This window comes from Terrapene carolina, unplaced genomic scaffold (genome assembly GCF_002925995.2).
Source record: "Terrapene carolina triunguis isolate 2854851 unplaced genomic scaffold, T_m_triunguis-2.0 Scaffold96, whole genome shotgun sequence".
In the NCBI taxonomy this organism is placed as follows: Eukaryota; Metazoa; Chordata; order Testudines; family Emydidae; genus Terrapene; species Terrapene triunguis.
In genome coordinates this window covers 55,592,400-55,610,816 of record NW_020664447.1, presented here as the reverse complement: position 1 = coordinate 55,610,816, position 18,417 = coordinate 55,592,400, and the positions used below count along the sequence as shown (strand labels likewise).

General features: G+C 43.6%; 1 protein-coding gene across 3 annotated transcripts in view; it reads left to right on the top strand.

The window, feature by feature from the left end:
- Window positions 1-17,632, top strand: part of EGLN3 (egl-9 family hypoxia inducible factor 3) — a 33,519-nt gene extending 15,887 nt beyond the window's left edge. For 2 of the 3 annotated variants that reach the window (XM_026651457.1, XM_024196020.2), the window contains exons 2-5: window positions 11,782-11,901; window positions 15,768-15,904; window positions 16,761-16,834; window positions 17,253-17,632. In XM_026651457.1, the coding sequence (XP_026507242.1) occupies window positions 11,782-11,901; window positions 15,768-15,904; window positions 16,761-16,834; window positions 17,253-17,290 (369 nt within the window). In that variant the 3' untranslated portion in view covers window positions 17,291-17,632. The remainder of the gene's footprint in view (window positions 1-11,781; window positions 11,902-15,767; window positions 15,905-16,760; window positions 16,835-17,252) is intronic. The other variant, XM_024196021.2, reaches the window with a different exon arrangement.
- Window positions 17,633-18,417: the final 785 nt, after the last annotated feature.

Below are 18,417 nucleotides of genomic sequence, written 5' to 3'. Positions count from 1 at the left end.
TCCAGATACAAAATGCAAAAGTACAAAGTATAATTAATATAGTGCTGCATGCTGAGGGATTATTGTTTTGCACTGGATTTTTTTTTTTAAGTCCTGGTTTTAGTATAAAAATGTGTAGACAAGTGTTCATTGCAGGGTGGTGGTGGTTTGTTCTGTGGTGTGGTGGTTTTTTTTTGTCTAGTGTAACCCTAGTGTGGGTGCAGTTATGCCAGTACAGTAGAACGTCAGAGTTACGAACTGACCAGTCAACCACACACCTTATTTGGAATCGGAAGTATACAATCAGGCAGCAGCAGAGACCCAAAAAAGAAGCAAATACAGTACAGTACTTAACGTAGTTAAATGTAAACTACTAAAATAAATTAAGGGAAAGCAGCATTTTTCTTCTGCATAGTAAAGTTTCAAAGCTATATTAAGTCAATGTTAAATTGTAAGAACAACCATAATGTTTTGTTCAGAGTTACAAAAAAAACCTCCATTCCTGAGGTGTTTAACTCAGAATTCTCCTGCATAACAGTGCCTTATACTGAAATAGCTTATTCCCTGTACCATATGGGGACAAGCTGTACTGGTACAAGTACATTTATACAGGTATAGCTGTGTTTACACTACAAGGGATTGTATTGCTTTAACTCTAGTAGTATCTACAGAAAAGGTCTTAGAGCTGAAAGACTAAAATTCGTCCATTATTTAGAGCACAACATAAATTATTTCTGAGGGTAATTTATCACTGGTAACTTTAATGGGTTTTACCCATAAATGTCTATTTATGCACAAATCAGTGCAGGCGTGAATGTACTGTTAGCTAGTTGACTTTCAAAAATGTAGAATTAGCTTTATTCCAAATTTACAGCAGGGATAACTGGTCTCATCAATTAGCCTTAATTTAGTGGTACTGCTGTGATAAACATTTGTGTGCCATTCATCTCTGTGTTCATGCTGCTCAGTAGTGTTTGCATAGCTTCAGAAGCCAAGCTTGCCCTGAGAATTTTGGGATGACACACAGATGAGTTTTGGGGTTCCCTCCAAATTTAATTGTATGATTTTAAATTCCACTAACTGCTCTGGCCCCATATACAGGGATTGTAACTGTACTGCCAGAGACAGGGAAAATTCCTGAGGTGCAGAAGCAGCATAGGATCAGTGCAAGTAGCCCTACGCTGCCTTCCCTCAGAAGCCCTGTCATAGGAGGCATGCTGGGGGCAAGAAAGGGGGGGTGTCTGGGCGGAAAGGCCAGTAGCTATAGACTCAGTATTGTGAGGGATTCTGGTCTGCAATGTGACACTGGGGCAGCTGTTGTAAGTTGGAGTAGCACAGGGTCCCCTCAGCAGCACTGAATTGGGGTAATGCAAAGATGGCTTATTTATGCATACAGTACACCACATTGAAAGTCCTGCAGGCAGTATTACCATTTCCCACAATGTCCATAAGTCAAAAATGGATATAGGCCTGATCTTGCAGTCCTAACACAGGCAAAATTCCCATTTAAGTTTTGCTTCCATTAAATCTAGGATGATGCCCTATATTGATGTTCTCGAACAGAGACTAAAATATATGCAATTACTTTAATTGTTTCTGGGGAAGGTATTACTTAGTATATCAAAGATCTAAGTGGTGACAGGGAATTTAAGGATCTATGGCACTATCCCCCACGATATATAAAACCACTTGATAAAAACTTTAAGGAGATTTATTTTCTGCTTACCATGCCTTTATTCCCCATTGACAACTGAAATTAAGGGGAGACTCTTTACAGTTTTCCTTAATGAGCTTACATTTATGAACTTGTTTTTCTACAAGGTTGAGCTCTTGGTCACGGTCTCTCTTGTGGCTCATTACAGAGTACTCTGTATTGATGCTTTCTAGTTAGAAGAGTTCATCCCAACTTTGTTTCTGGACAATAAAAAAAATGTAATAGTATGGGGGGTTTTGGATGATGGGCCGGGGAGGAGGGGAGAAGAGGGAGGAAGATAGAGGTTTAAAGTACAAGTAGAAATGTTTTAAAAATCTATTTAGACCATAGTCTCTTTTTGGTATCTAGCATTAAAAGAATATATATAGGAAATGAAAGTGCGGGAAGGAAGGAGGGCTTTCAGTAAGAATCAGAAATGAGAAGTGCATTGACTGTGTGTACTGTAAGTGTGTGTTTCCTTTCTTCAGCAGTCTCTCTGTGAAGTGTACTCTGGAGTAAAGTTTGTGTTTGATTGCCGATACCCTCACGCTCTGCACGTAGCACTGCCATTAAGCCATCATCTAGCTGGCCAGGAGCCAGAACTCAGTAGTTAAGGGGCGGGCTTCTTAAACCGAAACAGCTTTTATTGATACAATGATGCACCAAGCCTGTTTACATCTGCTAATTGGAGACTAAATCTGAATATCCTGACTGAAAGTAATTAATTGGCTATAGCCTCATAAATTTCAGGTTTTATGGTGATAGCATGGCTGCTCTCAACATGCAGTAAGTGAATCCATTCTCAAACTGTACTGCCTGTGGGCACATAAAAAGAACACCAGCTGAATAAAATTTCAGCATAAAGAGAAGTTTAAATTGGAACATAATATTAAAAAAGCCACTTTTCAGTATTGTAGAACACAATGAGCGGGGGGAGTCCATGAGCAGTGGGAAATCAGAGAAATGTTAATCATAGCAAATACAAACATATGTGGGTTAAGGAGCATGACAACACCCTTCTTACATAAGTGAAGATTAATTCTTTTGATAATTAGAAGAGACAAGGGTGTTACTGTAAGCAGAATTATGATCCTATTGTCATAATATTCCATACAACTTTGGTTTTATTTTTTAGCTTTCAGCATTTTGCTTTCTCCTGAAAATGCAGAGTTGACAAATGGTACCTATCCTTTGCAGTTGGAGAGGACCACCAATATCAAGAGATGCCTCTTGGCCTCTATTCCACACCTCACTTTTCCACAAAGGTGGTGGTTGTCATCCTGATAACCAGCCAGAGCCTGAAAGGCATCCAGATTATTCTTATCTGCACAATCTGCTTCCAAAAGCTCAATCATGTGAAGAACAGATTGTTCACATTATCTAGGTCCTGGGGAGCCATGATTTTGTTATCGGGTATTAAGAGCTCCCTAAGCCTCATCATAAGCTCATTCACCAAGGAGCTCTTTTTATTTAAGGCAACATCAATCTATGATGCAGCTACCTGAAAAAGGATTTCACATGTCTTGAAAGTTCACCAAGGACTTCTTGAGAAACCATCAGCACACCAGTCATTACAATTATTCAGCATGATGGTAGCCTACAAGTAGATGGTGCCTTGGGCAACACTTCATCTCTGCCTTTTGTCAAATTTTCTTCATCAACCACCAGAACTACCAGCAATAGTTTTTGGATCATCAGCTGATCCTTCTTTGGAGACCTTCTCTTCTGTTCAAGGAAAGACCCTTAACTAACCCTGTGGCCATCAGAATAATGACAGATGTTAGTATATTGGGTTGGAGAGCACAGATGGGATACCATATAGTTCAGGGAAATGGGATTCTCTAAAAATTCCAACACAGTATCAGTTTCCTGGAACTGAGCATAGTAAAGAACCCAACACACTGCTTGCTCCTGAAAATTTCTCATAAATGCATCTCTGTACATATGGAAGCAACAACAAAGCTACAGTGGTACAGCTGAACCATCAAGGCAGAACACAAAGCAGAGGCAAACAAAGCAAGGATTTTTTTGTTGTTGTTCCTGGAACATCCAGATCTGTCCCATAAGTATCCAAGGGAAAAGCAACTACCAGGCCAACTGGCTAAGCTGATGTTTCCTGGGAACAGAGGAAAGGGAGCTAAATCAATGGATTTTTGCACAGTTAATTGAGAGAGAGTTCCTGCCTAACAGGAAAGTAGTAAAATATTGCTACTGACACTGGTAATCCGAAGCTTGGAGAATAGATTCATGGTCATTCCTCTGGATGGTCTAGCACAGTGGTTTTCACACTTTTTTACTGGTGACCCCTTTCACATAGCAAGCCTCTGAATGCGATCCCCCCCCTTATAAATTAAAAACACATGTTTATATATTTAACACCATTATAAATGCTGGAGGCAAAGCAGGGTTTAGGGTGGAGGCTGACCGCTCATGACTCCCCATGTAATAGCCTTGTGACCCCCTGAGGGGTCCTGACCCCCAGTTTGAGAACCCCTGGTCTAGAATATGCCTTCCCTTGTTCCTCAAGTCTCCCTTTGAGCCAGTAGGTACCCTCGGAGTTTGTCTCCCTACCCCCCCCCCCATAGGTGAGAGAACTTGCTTTCTCATTCATTCTATTCCTTGGTGTGGTGGTTGGGTGTTTAGACTTTCATAAATTCAAACAAACTAATATATTTAATAGCCATGTAAACCTTATACCGGACCATTATAAATTACACAATGGAGAACATTTGGGCACACTTGGGTACAAAAAGAAAGTACTTAAGAAATGTCCCATTGTGCCTGTGTATCATATGAGACTTGATTGAGAATCTCTTTGCTTTGAGCATTAGATATCAGACTATTCATGCTCTTTTAATGTAGTGCATGCTGTGTATCTTTTTTTCCTCCTTGATGCACAGAATATTTGCAGTCTACAAACTGTACTCAACCTGTTTTTCAATGTGCACGCAGGCCTGGGCCTCTGATGTGAATCCTGGTGGTCCTTATTCTCCAGATGTGTGTGTTGTCTAATCTTTTTAGTTAAGGATTGCAAACCACATATTAGACTCCACTTTTAGGCAACTTGGAAGTCATTTAAAAATATATCCTAAAGCTTGTGTGTCAGTAGAAGTAATGCAATTAATTATTAGTATTTTGGCTTTCCATCTTATGACTTATAAATGAGGATGCAATTATCATAAACCATTATTGCTTTGTATTTACGTAGCACCTTTCATTTCACAGAACCTCCGCATTCTTTCTAAACGTAACTAGCTCAACTGTCTCAAATTTCATTGCACCGTGACCTCCTTCTGACAACAAAGATTACTACACAATGCCAAGAGGGGGTACTGAAGCCTACGCTCCCGTGTGCCCCACCACCCCAGGCGGGGCGGGGGCTGAAGCCCTCAGGCTGCGGCTTGGACTATGGCTTCAGCCCCAGGCCCCAGCAAGTCTTAACACCAACCATGGTGACCCCATTTTGGGGTCCCAACCCACAGTTTGAGAACCGCTGAGAGGGATCACTGTGCCCTCTCCTGGGATCAAGTATAGCATCTGTTTAATGACAAACAGCCACACTACACAATAGTCTGGTACAGGAAATAGAAAAAATACTGGAACCAGTTGATACCTATAGAAGTAATTTATGCAGGCAGATGGTAATTATCCAAGGCAGAATTTTATTGGGTCACTGGAAATAACAGCCCCAGGGTTGGAGAAAGGTTTGGGACCTATAGTGGTCACAAATGTCAGTATCTTGCATGTACATCTTATCCTAAAAAGTCACCTTTATAGTCCCTACTAGCATGACACTGAGGCACTGGCTCACTGCTAACATAGAGGAAAAATGCCACCTTCTGACCCACCATCACCACCCAGGAATTCCTTGAAGAACTCATCTGCAAGTAGTGACTAACCCAACTCTACTTAGCTTGTGAAATCTGACAATTCCACAGTGTATTGTGAGGTGGCTGCAGGCCAGTAGTAAGAAAAATTAACCAGGGCTTTTCCCTAGTGGAAGCATTGAGGAGAGAGAGAATGAGGTGGGGGAACGGGGACTCTTTATACATCTCTAGCTTTTTGTATACTTCCAGTCTTCATTTGTATTTCCTTGCAGTCTTCTATGACTTGCAGAATTCTTTCCCTGGTAAAGTCAAATATCATATATTACAAATTGAATTATCATTATTTCCTTTTGTAAACCTTTTTGTGCAACATATAATTCACTGAGGATCACTGGCTCCTTGCTACGGATAATACTACTTCTCATTTAACTGGTGGTTAGGTTTCCCAAGTGGGTGTAAACAAACTTCTCAGATAATGACAGTGCAGAAACAGTAGGATTCTTGATTCCTTCATGGTACAAGTTCCCTAGGTTTGCTACATAGAAGACTAGAGACAGAGACAACCAATCACAAGCCCCTCTATGATCTAATTACAAACAGGTAGTAAATAACACTCCAGGATTTTAGGGCTTTAATTTGTGATTGTTAGCTAGACAGCCTTTAACTAGCTAAGTAGTTTGTATGTACACTGATGTGTGAGGTTTTTAATCTGGAGTATTAGACCATAGTGTATTTTGGCATCAACAAATCGCAGACTAATGAAAGCAAATTCACCTGCTGATTCACTTTTATTAAAAGGAGGATATCAGCTGAGATTTACTCTTGAGTATTTGCAGTGGGAAGTTAAGCCTATTCACACTGGTTGCAGCTGATTTCACTGCTATAAAATAACAGAACAGGGCACATTCATACTTCCTACTGCCTGATGGATTTATATTAAATCAGAATTGGCTGTTGGGGATAGACTTCCCCCAAAGGAAAGTATTCTTAACACACCAACACAAATCCATAGAGAATAATTGTTGTTGCACTAGCTGCTCCCCTATATAGGGAATAGTGATTTCGTTGATCTGATCCAGTCTCCATTTTTTGCAGCAAGCCCAAGTGCTAAACCGGCAAATACCAATGTTCACCAATTACCTAAATTAGGTCTAGGTCACTCAGCTCATCTCCTGTTTCTTGTTTGCTTTCCAATGAATCCAAAAGCAGTACTAGCAGCTGGAAGCCCTGCTGAGGCCAGCTTGATCTATACTGGAGCTGCTCCAGCCAGTGCTCTGATAAAACTTGATATCATTTCAACAGGCTCTAGGAGGACCGCAATGATTTCCCTTCATTGTTTAAGGCTTCATTCAAATATTACTAGTGCCAGGAAAAAGGATATTTCACTTCTGCTCTTCTGCCCCCGAGTCTGCTGCTGCTGGAAAGCGCCTATTTAACCTTTTATATAAACACATTCAGTGCTTTTGGATGCTATGGTAATTGTTCTACTCATTCATCCCCAGGGACTCTATAAGTTGCAGATGCAGACAATACAAAATAATTAATACCTTGAGGCCTCTGCCACGTAAAAGCACATGTTTCTTATTAGAATGTAGTATGTGGGGAGGCCTGGGGAGAGTCTGGCCTCAGTGTTAAGGCATTAGATCCATATCCTCAAAGCTATTTAGGCACCACTGACCCTTTCAAAACCACCACTCAGCTGCTGCCTAACCCCTCCTTCTCCCGCTGTCTAACTTGCCACCGGATGGCACTTGCAAAGCCACCTATGTTTTGACATTGCCACACAGCTAATGAGCTTCTTGGAGCACTAGCTCAAGCAGAGGCCCTGAAGTGGGATTCTCAAACAGACATTCCCTTGTTTAATCTCACCAGTGGAGCTTGATCCTATTGGCCTGCTCAAAGACTAAGACCTGATACCCATCAGCCCCTGCAGCAAGAGGGCTGGCTGCAGGCCACCAAGAGATGGGGGCAGCACACTCCCACACAAGACTGCCTGCTGCACAGGTAAATGTAGGACGAGCATGAGAGAGGTCTCGAGTGTGAGCATGTGAGAGACAGAGGGCTTGTTGAAATGGCAAGTTAGTATTCGGCAAGCTGGGGTGTAAATCTACAGCGTGTGGGCCATGCACTAATTGTCCATGTGGGCCCTGCTGCTGTGCACTAAAAGTTCCCTCATGCACATTGACCTATGTTAGAGGGCTTTCCCTCAACCCTTCCACTTCCCTGGTTCTTGTCATGCAGACAGCAAGCAGCAAAAGACCAGAAGTCTGAAGCCCAGACCATACGATGTTTATTGGGGTTAGTTTCCAAGCAAGCATATTTCGAAGCCCTTCTTGCTAGACAGGATGCTATCAAACTAAGTTTTCTTTAACCATCTTAAGATCTGTTTCTTAACAAGGCCTCAGACTATCCTATCTAGAGAAGGCCCATACATAGGTGGACTGTGATTTTGATTCTTAGCTAGTTACAGGGGTATAAAAAACAAAGTGATAAAAATACATCTAAGTTCTTAAAGTATAGGCCTTTGCAGGCAGACCTGAATATCTATAGTCTAACAACCTACTCAATGGAGGGTCCTGTGGCACCTTTGAGACTAACAGATGTATTGGAGCATAAGCTTTCGTGGGTGAATGCCCACTTCGTCAGACGCCTCCTCTTCCCACCTGTTTTTGTGTAAGCTCTCCAGTTGGAGAGCTCTGAAGATGCCTTCCTAATAACTCACCTGTGGGGCCCAAAGTGGAGAAATGCCTGTCTGTCCTCCCACCCCCCACCAAATTCTGCATCGCTCTGTGGCTTAGGTGTCCGCACATGTAGCGTGAGGCAGCGAAGCACACGTGCTGAGGCAGAAAATAGGTGCTGGGGGAACTTTTACTGTAGAAATGTAGGCACCAAGAGTGTTAAGGCACATACAGGGTTCAGTGGCAGCTGAGCAAGGGTTTTGTGAATCCCCGTGGGGCCTGATTCTGGGATTTAGGTGCCTAAAGTGGCAGTGAGGCACCTTTTGTGACTGGCCCCAAGTGCATGGTGTCGTAGTGTGCCGTAGATTTACACCCTAGCTCGCTGCATTCGACAAGCCCAGGGAGAGGGTTTTGGCTGCTAGAGCATGGGCTACCTAAGCAGCTGACCTGGCTTAGGTGTGTAACTTCAGAGGAGGGTTTGTGACTGAGGATCCAGAACAGAGCAAGGCACTTATTTCTAGCCCGTCAGCCAGTTAAGGGCCTTAAGCCCCTCTTCTTGCCCAGCCGGTCTCCTAGGCATTTCACTCCTGGTTAGCTTAGGCAGCTCCTCGTTCAGCCTGCTGGCTTCTGGGGATCCCTGTCTTAGGCACCTAACTCTCCCCATGCACTGTATAGGGCAGGGGTCTCAAAATCCTGGTCCGCGGGCTATCTACAACCCGAGAACCACCCCACTGCAGCCTGCGGAGGAGAGACGCATGCAGCCACGCTGCCAGCTCTGTCTGCTGCAGGTGGTGCCCCCCGCAGCTCCCATTGGCTGGGGGAGAGGGACAGAGATACCATCACTAGTTGCCGGGCAGAGGCAGCCATAGAGGCAGCATCATTAGTTGCCAGCAGAGTCAGCCATGGAGGCAGCATCACTTTTTTCCACAATGAATATAAATAAGTCAAAATAGCGAACACAACTATCTGATGCACACCCTGCCGCAATCCTGAAGGTTTCAACTGCTCAGTCACTGGGACCAAACATCAACAAACGGACAGAACTGAAACGTTGCCAGGTGTCTGGCAAACACTAAAAACTCTCTGGCAGGTGAGGAATTGTATAAAGTTTTATGACAATTTTATTTCTAAGAAATAAAAAAAATACAATATAAACGTTTTCTTTTCTGAACACCATCTTCAGTGACCGTATTGGCCCACTGGGAGGATTTGAGGACTGGCACTGGCCCTAAGGTAAATTGAGTTTGAGACCCCTGTTACAGGGAGTCTGGGTACCTAGCTGTGGGCTGAGAATTCCACTAGGTGACAAGGCACCTAGGGGTTTTGCATTGAAACACTGAGCCGATCAGCCCCTAAGTACCTTTAAGACTCTGGGCCTTCATCTGTCTACACGCAGCAGCTGGGAGGTGTAGTTCACAGCTCAGGAAGATGTACACACATGCTAGCTCTGATTGAGTTAGCACACTAAACATAGCAGTGTGGCTGCGGAACCCTGGGCAGCAGCTCTGGCTATCCACCCAAGTACAACTCTGTCTGAGATCCTGGTATGTTCACGCCATGATGGGGACACTGCTCTTTTGGGTCACTAGTTTGAGCAGAGCTAGCGCATATATGTCTACCAGTGCTGGGGATTACACCTCTCAGCTGCTGTGTAGATGTACCCTTAGTGACAATCTTTGATTTATTACACCACAAGAGCTCACTTTTTTTCAAACCGCAATCACTTTGAATTTTTATTTGAACAATTCACTGCTATTCAAATGATGTCTGCCCATTGAAGAAAGCCTTCCTTGGCTGTCCAGCACCACCATAATGTTGTATAACACCTTGTTTTCAAGCCAGGGCATCTCAATCAGCCAAAGAGTATTGTTCCTGTGATACAAAGGATTAGTATTGTCCTTCCTCTACTGCCAGAGCTCACAGTCATGGGCTCCCTCGACATTGCAAATACAACTGTCCGGGAACCTGGTTCCAACCAGGTTTGTCCCTTAGCCTATTTCCAGTACTGCAGTGCAGAATGGACCTCAGTGGTGTTCCTCAGTCTGGTAATGAAATGTCATTGAGGTTCAGTCTACATTGCAAGTTGGGTGCCAATTTGTAAACAGGTTCCCTGAAATGACTATTGTGTGAATAGGGCCTGAGAGACCTATCCTGCAAGGTGCCAGCACATCCTAAGAGTGCCCATTGATATTGATGGGAATTAAGAACACGCATCACCTCCTTGAGATTCTTACCTTACCTTATAGGATTGGGCCTCAAAATAGCTATGTCCATAGGGGCTTGAACAGCAGAGCAGATTATAAATTGCATACCATAATGACTTTAGTGCCATTCTGGCAACCTTTACAGGAAAGGACAAGCAACGTGAAGGAAAGTAAATTATTGTAGCATTAAAAATAGAGAACTGTATGTGTGCAACTGTGTGTCCAGTCATTTCCGCAATTGGCATACCCTTGAGGGAACAGAGACTAAGCTTAATTAACAGAGGTTCAGAGGGATCCATTGTGCTGGCTGGCTGATTGATTGCCACCATTGCTATTACCTATTCCGTGCCTCCAGTGTTAACAATAGAGGAAAAGCTTTGGGGGGAAAAGGCTAGTATGGCCATATCTTACTAGAGTTTAGTGCACTTAGGTTGTCACTACTAATTCAGACAAATAATTTAGACAAGTGAGGCATGGTAACTTCTTGATAATCCCTTGAGCATCCAGTCCCCTGTCTGCTAATATCATTCTGCTGGGATGAACTCATGTTAAATGTGTACGTGCTGCAAAGACCAATTTTTTTTAAAGTGCTAAATACATACTCCCCCTAGTCATCTTTAGTTCTGTCATGTGGTTCAAAATGATTCATGTTTGTGTTTCTGTTGATTCTTCTCATCATTAAATGTGAAATTAACCAAACCATGACTTAAATGGCCACATCAGCAGGTTTGAGGATGATCAAAGGAAGAATTGTGATTCTGAAAAATTTTGGTTATTTCTGTGGCGCAGCCCGTGACAGCAAACACGTATAGCCTGGTTCAAGCACAGCCTAAAGATTTGCATATCTCTGCACACTTCACTCTTGGGGAACCTGAATTTGCAATTGCATGTGGTGTTTTTGGACATGAGATATGTGTGCAGGAAACTTGGAGTGGAGGATGGGGACGCAGCAAAAGTTCAGCATGGTAAGATTGATGTCTGCTTTCACTATGACCAAGAACTTCAGATTAACAGTGACGATGCAGCCTTAGAAACCCTAGCAAACCTTTGAGATACTCTCTCTTGAACAACAAGCTGCTGTTGAAAGTTATGTAGCTTTTAAATAATAGCAACTTGTTTCCTTTGTTTTAGCATATTACTCAAAATAAACTATTCTCCCCCCCCCCCCCCGTGTGTTTGCTCTTATACTGTACACCAAAGGCATTACATGTATGGAATTGCCCATAGGCAGGATCATATGGGTAAAGAAATTTGTGACGGGTCCTCTTGTTAGTATCCACCGGAATCTTTGGATTGATGCTCTGAATAATTTAGTATTTAGAGTCAAATCAACTATTCAGGAAGGTTTTAAAAACAAAGCGAGGGGGAATTTAGTTGATGGATATTTTTCTTTCATTTAGGCAATGGTAGCTTGCTACCCTGGGAACGGAACTGGGTATGTTCGTCACGTAGACAATCCAAATGGCGATGGGCGCTGTATCACCTGTATTTATTACCTGAATAAGGACTGGGACTCAAAGGTATGTGAGCCAAGGGTTCTAAAAGCAACCCCATATTTCTAGGCAAGGGAAGGCTGGCCCAGAAACAGTTTGTTGTTGCTATCAGTTGTTTACTTGCATTTCATATTTTCATGAACTCTTGAACAGCTGATTTAAAAACTGCACTTTTCAGTTACATTTTGGGTTTTCTTGCTGTTTTTAGTAACCCCTTTGGAAGCTTGAAACTGAAATTGTTTCCTTATCAGGTTGTTTTTTTCCCCTTCCATTCCCCCTTCCAGTTTGTTGTTATAGAACAGCTCATGTGCTGGGCTGGTGGCATTTTAGTTCTCTTTAGAGAAAAGAGTAATGAAGCATTTAGAAAGAAACCACATCCACTCAGGATTAAGTGGAATCTGGGAGCAGTTTTAACAAAAGATGGCAGGTCAGTTTTGGGGTCTGTCCCTTTAAGTTGACCTGCAAAGGATCTATAAAAATTGGGTTTGTGCCCTTTTTTGCTTCTTATGATTCATGAAGAGGGCGTGAAAGACATTTATTAATTAATGCTTGTTTTTCACCTTAGGGATATTAGGAATGTGAAGTCTGATCTTTCCTGGCTTTGCTAGAAAATTTCTTGCCAGAAATGTTTATGATCTCTCACCTTAATTTAAAGACCTGGGTATTGTGACTGCTTCCTGGTTAAACAAAGGCTGCTTTATGCCTCTCTGGAAACATAAAAGTGCTAGAAAGTGGATGTAAAAGCCCTGTGGGAATATCCTTGTTCAGGGATTTTCCCTCTTCCCCATGCCCCCTGGCTAAAATAGAACTGATGTAAATGCTTTTCATGAGCCCTTCTCAACATAGGGGGCACATTGAATGCATGTTGAGTAGGGTTACCATACGTCTGGTTTTTCCCGGACACGTCCGGCTTTTTGGTAATCAAACCCCCAGGGGAATTGCCAAAAAGCCGAACATGTCCGGGAAAATACTGGCCGGGCACTTCCCCTCCCGCGGCTGCTCTGCTCCTCCCCTGACTCTTGGTCAGCTCAGCTCTTAAACAGAGCCGAGCACTCCGGCTTCGGGCAGCCCCCTTGCCTCCGGACCCCAGCCGCCGGCCGGGCACTTCCCCTCCCCGGCTCCAGCTGCTCTGCTCCGGCGGCGCAGGGTCCGGAGGCATGGGGGCTGCCCGAAGCCGGGAGCGCTCGGGCAGCTCAGCTCTTAAACAGAGCCGAAGAGTCAGGGGAGGAGCACAGCAGCCGGAGCCCGGGAGGGGAAGTGCCCAGCCGGGGGCGCAGGGTCTGGAGGCATGGGGTCTGCCCGAAGCCCGGGCGCTACCGGCTTTACGGTTTGCCGGCCAGCCCCCAGACCCTGCGCCCCCGGCTGGGCGCTTCCCCTCCCGGGCTCCAGCTGTGCTGGGGAAGCGCCGGCCAGGGGCGCAGGGTCTGGGGGCTGCCCGGCAAACTGTGAAGCCGGTAGCGCTCGGGCAGCCCTTTTCGCGTGGCTCGGAGGGAGGAGGGGGAGTTAGGGCGGGGACTTTGGGGAATGGGCGGAGTTGGGGGCTGGGAAGGGGCGGAGTTGGGGTGGGGCTGGGGGTGGGAAAGGGGCGGGGCCAGGGCCCTGTGGAGTGTCCTCTTTTTTTTTATTTATTTTTTAAATATGGTAACCCTAATGTTGAGGACCAAGCCCCAGTGCTGCTCTGCCTTATGTTGGGAGTCAGTCAGTTCATGGTCCTAGAATACTGAGAACACAAAGGTAGTTTAAAGCTATCTTTTGTCCCCAGCCCCAAGCACAGGAATGGATTAACTGAAGATTGGGTCCCTTGAGTCCAGAAAGACTATCTGCCTGCCTTCCTGTCAGTCAGGCATACAGAACGTTTGGAGGCTAGAATTCTCATGGTAGCCCATCTTCCTTTTACTCTAGATCCCTGATCTCTGTTTTATTTTCCTGAATGCCTTTGGCACTGTTAGAATCTGTCAAAGGTGAACTTTCCATGATGGTTTAGTATTTTAGGGGTGATCTGCTCAGGCTTATGAGCCTGCAGCTTCAGACTCCGTTCTGTGTGGCCTCTAGGAGTTACCTCAGTGGATTGGGGCCATTTGTCATGTTTTCTGGCTCCAACTGTCTCATTAGAATCCTGACCTTTTAATACATTAAAGTTGCAAGTTTTTGCTCAACCGGTCTGACCCTGCTCCAATTGAATCCTATGGAAAAACTTTCATTGACTTCAGCTGAAAGCAAGATCAGACCCAGCAAAGGAAGCACTTCCTGAGTGTGAGACGTAGCTTTGTTGCTTTATGACTATACCTCCAAGATCAGAGCCAAAATTGAGGCTCCTCTGCAGCACTGTCCCACCCTCTCTGTACTCCTGTCTTGTGGAAACCCCTCTAGAGAAGATGCTCCTGTGGTTTGCAGTGGGGCTAGCAGCAGGAAGGCAGGGAGCTTGGCTGTGTTTTGTGACACTGTCCTCCCCCCTCCCCGCCCCCCTTAACCTCATGGACATCTGAATATGCATTTCCCTCTACAGCCACTGTTAAGCCAATGGCAGCAGGGCTGGGTGAGGGCTAATGGGGCAGCACTGAGACGGGCTGTCAAGGCAGATCATTTCTCCACAGATTTCCTAGATTCATGGGATTGGGAGGCCTTGCCCCCTGTATAATCCCCAGGTCTTTAAATCCCTTCCATTCAAGGGGTCACATCACACTTCATAAGGGGAGTCGGATAGAGTTTTCCTACCTCTCTGGCCACATCCGTGAGTTTCTTTGCCAAATGGGGTGAGCGGTCTCTCATTTCTGTTTCCGTGCACATTGTATCATTACAAGGCAATTAATTCAGCCCTGAGCAGGGGATTTATCAGACCTTAAATAATAAACAAGATAAGGGCTTGTAAAATCAAAGACTGTTTCTTCAGATTTCTGTTAGAATGCTTTCAAACCTGTTCCCAGGTTATTTCCTGGTCAGATAATACTAAGGTCACCTTCTTAACATGCATTGGTCATATAAAGCAGCTATCCCTTTAAGTGCCAATACATGCTTCTTCCACTAAATCCCAACAAATGATTTAATGTTAGAGAGATGCTGCCACTGAAAAATCTTGTATGATAGAAAAACACAATCCTGTACCTACAGCATGTTCTGAATAATACCCCCACATAGTGAAATGGAAAAAAAGATAACCATCTACTTGACCTGTTGCACTTTCCTTAGTCCTCTAGGAGGATGGTAGCACAGACTTGTACCCTGTGCACTTCCACTGATGCACGTAAATTAGTGCAAACTTTGTCCCATAAGATCGTCAGAAACCAGAGTTAGAGATGTGACAGAAGCCACACTACAAGGACCAGAAGGAGTGAGAAGAGTGGAGGATGTATATACAATTTTATATATAAAATGCAACTTTAGATTGCAGGATACACCTGCATATTGACGTCCAGTGCAGCGTTCCACTGTCAGACCCAAAAGAGAACGCCTATGTGGCTGCAATACCAGGGTTTTGAAATGCCATTTGACAGTCATGCAGTGAAGTCTGATCTCAAACCAGTAAGAATGAACAAACAATCTTCTTATGAGTCTTAACTAATTTTAGAAATGAGACTGAGCTCAAGTGGCTTCCATAGGTTTGCGACAGAGCCTCTGTGAAGGGGGAAGGCCTGTCTCAAAAAAGCAGTTGCTGTTTCATCGTGGCTGACTCTTTAAACAGATGTTTATGCTCAATCAATCTGAATTGTTTGCTAAAATCAAAGTGACTAACGTGAGGCAACAACAGCTTTCCAGCACTGCAATGTGCTGCTATTGCATTGCCCTCAACTTTTACTCCACATTTGTTGTGTGTTAAAGAGGAAAAAATTGTCATTTTAAAGTGTGGGTGTGGGTGTGTGTACGTGAGGAAAAATAACCCTTCACTCTACTTTCAGCTGCATGGTGGAATTCTTCGAATATTCCCGGAAGGAAAGTCCTGTGTAGCAGATGTTGAGCCCATTTTTGACAGGTTACTTTTTTTCTGGTCAGACCGAAGGAACCCACATGAAGTGCAACCTTCCTATGCAACCAGGTAAATAAGATGTTCAGTACTGACATGTGGCCAAAGATTAAAGAGCTTGGCTCTTTTCCAACACACATATACTGTAGTATATAAAAATGTATCTTTTATGTGGGGGGGGTGTATCTGTATATATGCACACAGGCATATGTACAATATAAATACCTAATGTGAATGGAGTTAATCTGGGACTATTGAAGTCCATGTAAATTTCCTCACAAAAATGAGCAGCAGGATCAAGCCATATACGTGCATAACATATAGGGTGAAATTCCCCACTCCCTCTACCCCATTTGCTGCGGCCCGTGTATGCTGCTGTGACAGCATACTGGGGCTGTAAGCCCTTCAGCTGGTGAGGAGAGAATTCCTCCGTGGCAGGCTCTGCATAAAACAGCCATAATGAATATAAGTGTGTGGGTCCTTGGAGTAGGCCTGAGGCATTACAGGGATTGTGGGTGCTGCTGCCAACCATAGGCAAGCCAAGCCAGGCCAGGCCAGGCTACCATAAGTTAGAGCAACCCCCAAGCTGGCTAAGTCACCCCAGGGATTGTTTCAGTACCTGGAGCACCTAGAATGGGAAGATCTTAAAGTGATTTCTGCCAGATCTGTGCTATGCTTCCCAGAGGTATAGCACAAATTCTCCCCTGGATTTTACAGACACACAGAGACACACAGTTTGTGTCTACAGAGATTCCCTGGTTTGTTTTATCACCCAAAAGTCAAATTAGTTCTTTATTCGTCTGCTTCCAATTTTGCAATAGACAAACTAGTGTTTTGAGCTCTCTGTATGAGAATAAACCCAGTGTTCTAAGGTGTTTTAGTGTCTTCTTGGGAATCTAAGAAATAAATTGTTTCCTTTTGTTCACAGATATGCCATGACTGTGTGGTATTTTGATGCTGAAGAAAGAGCAGAAGCCAAAAAAAAGTTTAGGAATTTAACTGGTATGATTTTTTTTCATAAATCTTTACTGAAAATAATTCAAGGCATTTCTGTTTCACTATGGCTACCCAGCACGCACCATGCTGTGATGTTACAGCCATTACAGAACACAGCTGGCCTAACTCTTCCGTCAACCTAACTCTAGTGTAGACAGGCCTATATCTCTGACTGCCAAAATGAGAAGTCAAGGATAGATCATTCCAGCTGTCCTGTTCCATACACTCTCCCTGAACCTCAGATACTGGACACTGTAGGAGACAGGATACTACGCTAGATGGACCATTGGTCTGACCCAGTATGGCAGTTCTTATACAGATATATTACTTTCCCCAACTGAGTCTTCTGATTACTGCTATCACATTAGATGTTCAAAACACTTACTTACTATAACTTAACTGCATTTTCCATTGTTCATTGTAGATGCAGGGAAGACAGAAGCAGCTCTCCATGTAGACTGAACAGTGATCTGCTGGCATAGTGCTTTTATCACAACCGTTTCTGAACTCTTTGCAAATGATGAGATCCAAAGATGACTTGTCCATTTCCAATGAAACATTAGACATTCTTCTTACCCACAGGAATGTGCTGATTTGTCTAACACCTGCATATTACGTTGATGGTACTCACATGCCTCCTATCATGCCTGCATCTGGCAGAAGGAACCCTTGTTTTCTATTTGCCTTTAACTGAAGAAAGTAACCAAGATTTTAGTAAAAGAAGAATGTCACCAAAGCCTAATGCAAGTGGCTAAGCCAGCTGGCTTTTAGTAATAGTGGTAATAAAGATAACAAGTATTGGAACCAGTGGGGAAAAAACCTGAGTCTTATTTGCACTTTATGTAAATTTCTTAGCTCAATGGGAAAGAGATTTACAAATTAAAATCTGTTGCAGATGCCGATGGGCAATGCAAGATATTGGAAATGTGAAATTAAACTAGGTATTTGTAGAGGGTCATCTTCTGTTATGCTTAATGTGGGACCATTGATGGGCTGCTAATCACTTTTGTTGCACAGAGCATTGGCTTAACTCTCCTGTATTATTACTTTCTAAAAGGATAATCTTCCATGTTGCCATCAAACTGCCTGGATTTTGTTCACATTTCAACAGTCAAGCAGTAGCAATTCAGTTGCTTAGCCCTTTTACAGCCCCGGACAGAGGGTGGGGAGGCAGTTACATGTCTGTTCACAATTTTGTGAATTTTTTTTTTTATTTGAGATGGATCAATGTTCACTTCCCATTTTCAGTTTGTTTTTTAAAGCAGCTGGTTTCTCTGAAAGATTGGTGAGCTGGGAAGGTTGATGGCACACAAAATGCTTTAGCCCTTAGAGCCAAGCATTTTTAATTCAGTCTCCGTATACCAACTTGTGTATGATAGAAGTGTGAATTTGGAAGGTAAAGATATGTTTGGCAGCCTGACAAATGTATGATGAATAACTATCTCTATTTTAGAGTTTTGATTTCTCTCTCTGATGCCCATCCTGAACTCGGACATTTGGTTAATTTTGTATGTATGTGCACTTTGAATGAAGAAGTGATGCTGTCCCAATTGTTCCAAATTATTTTCCCTCCTGCATTTGAGCCACAA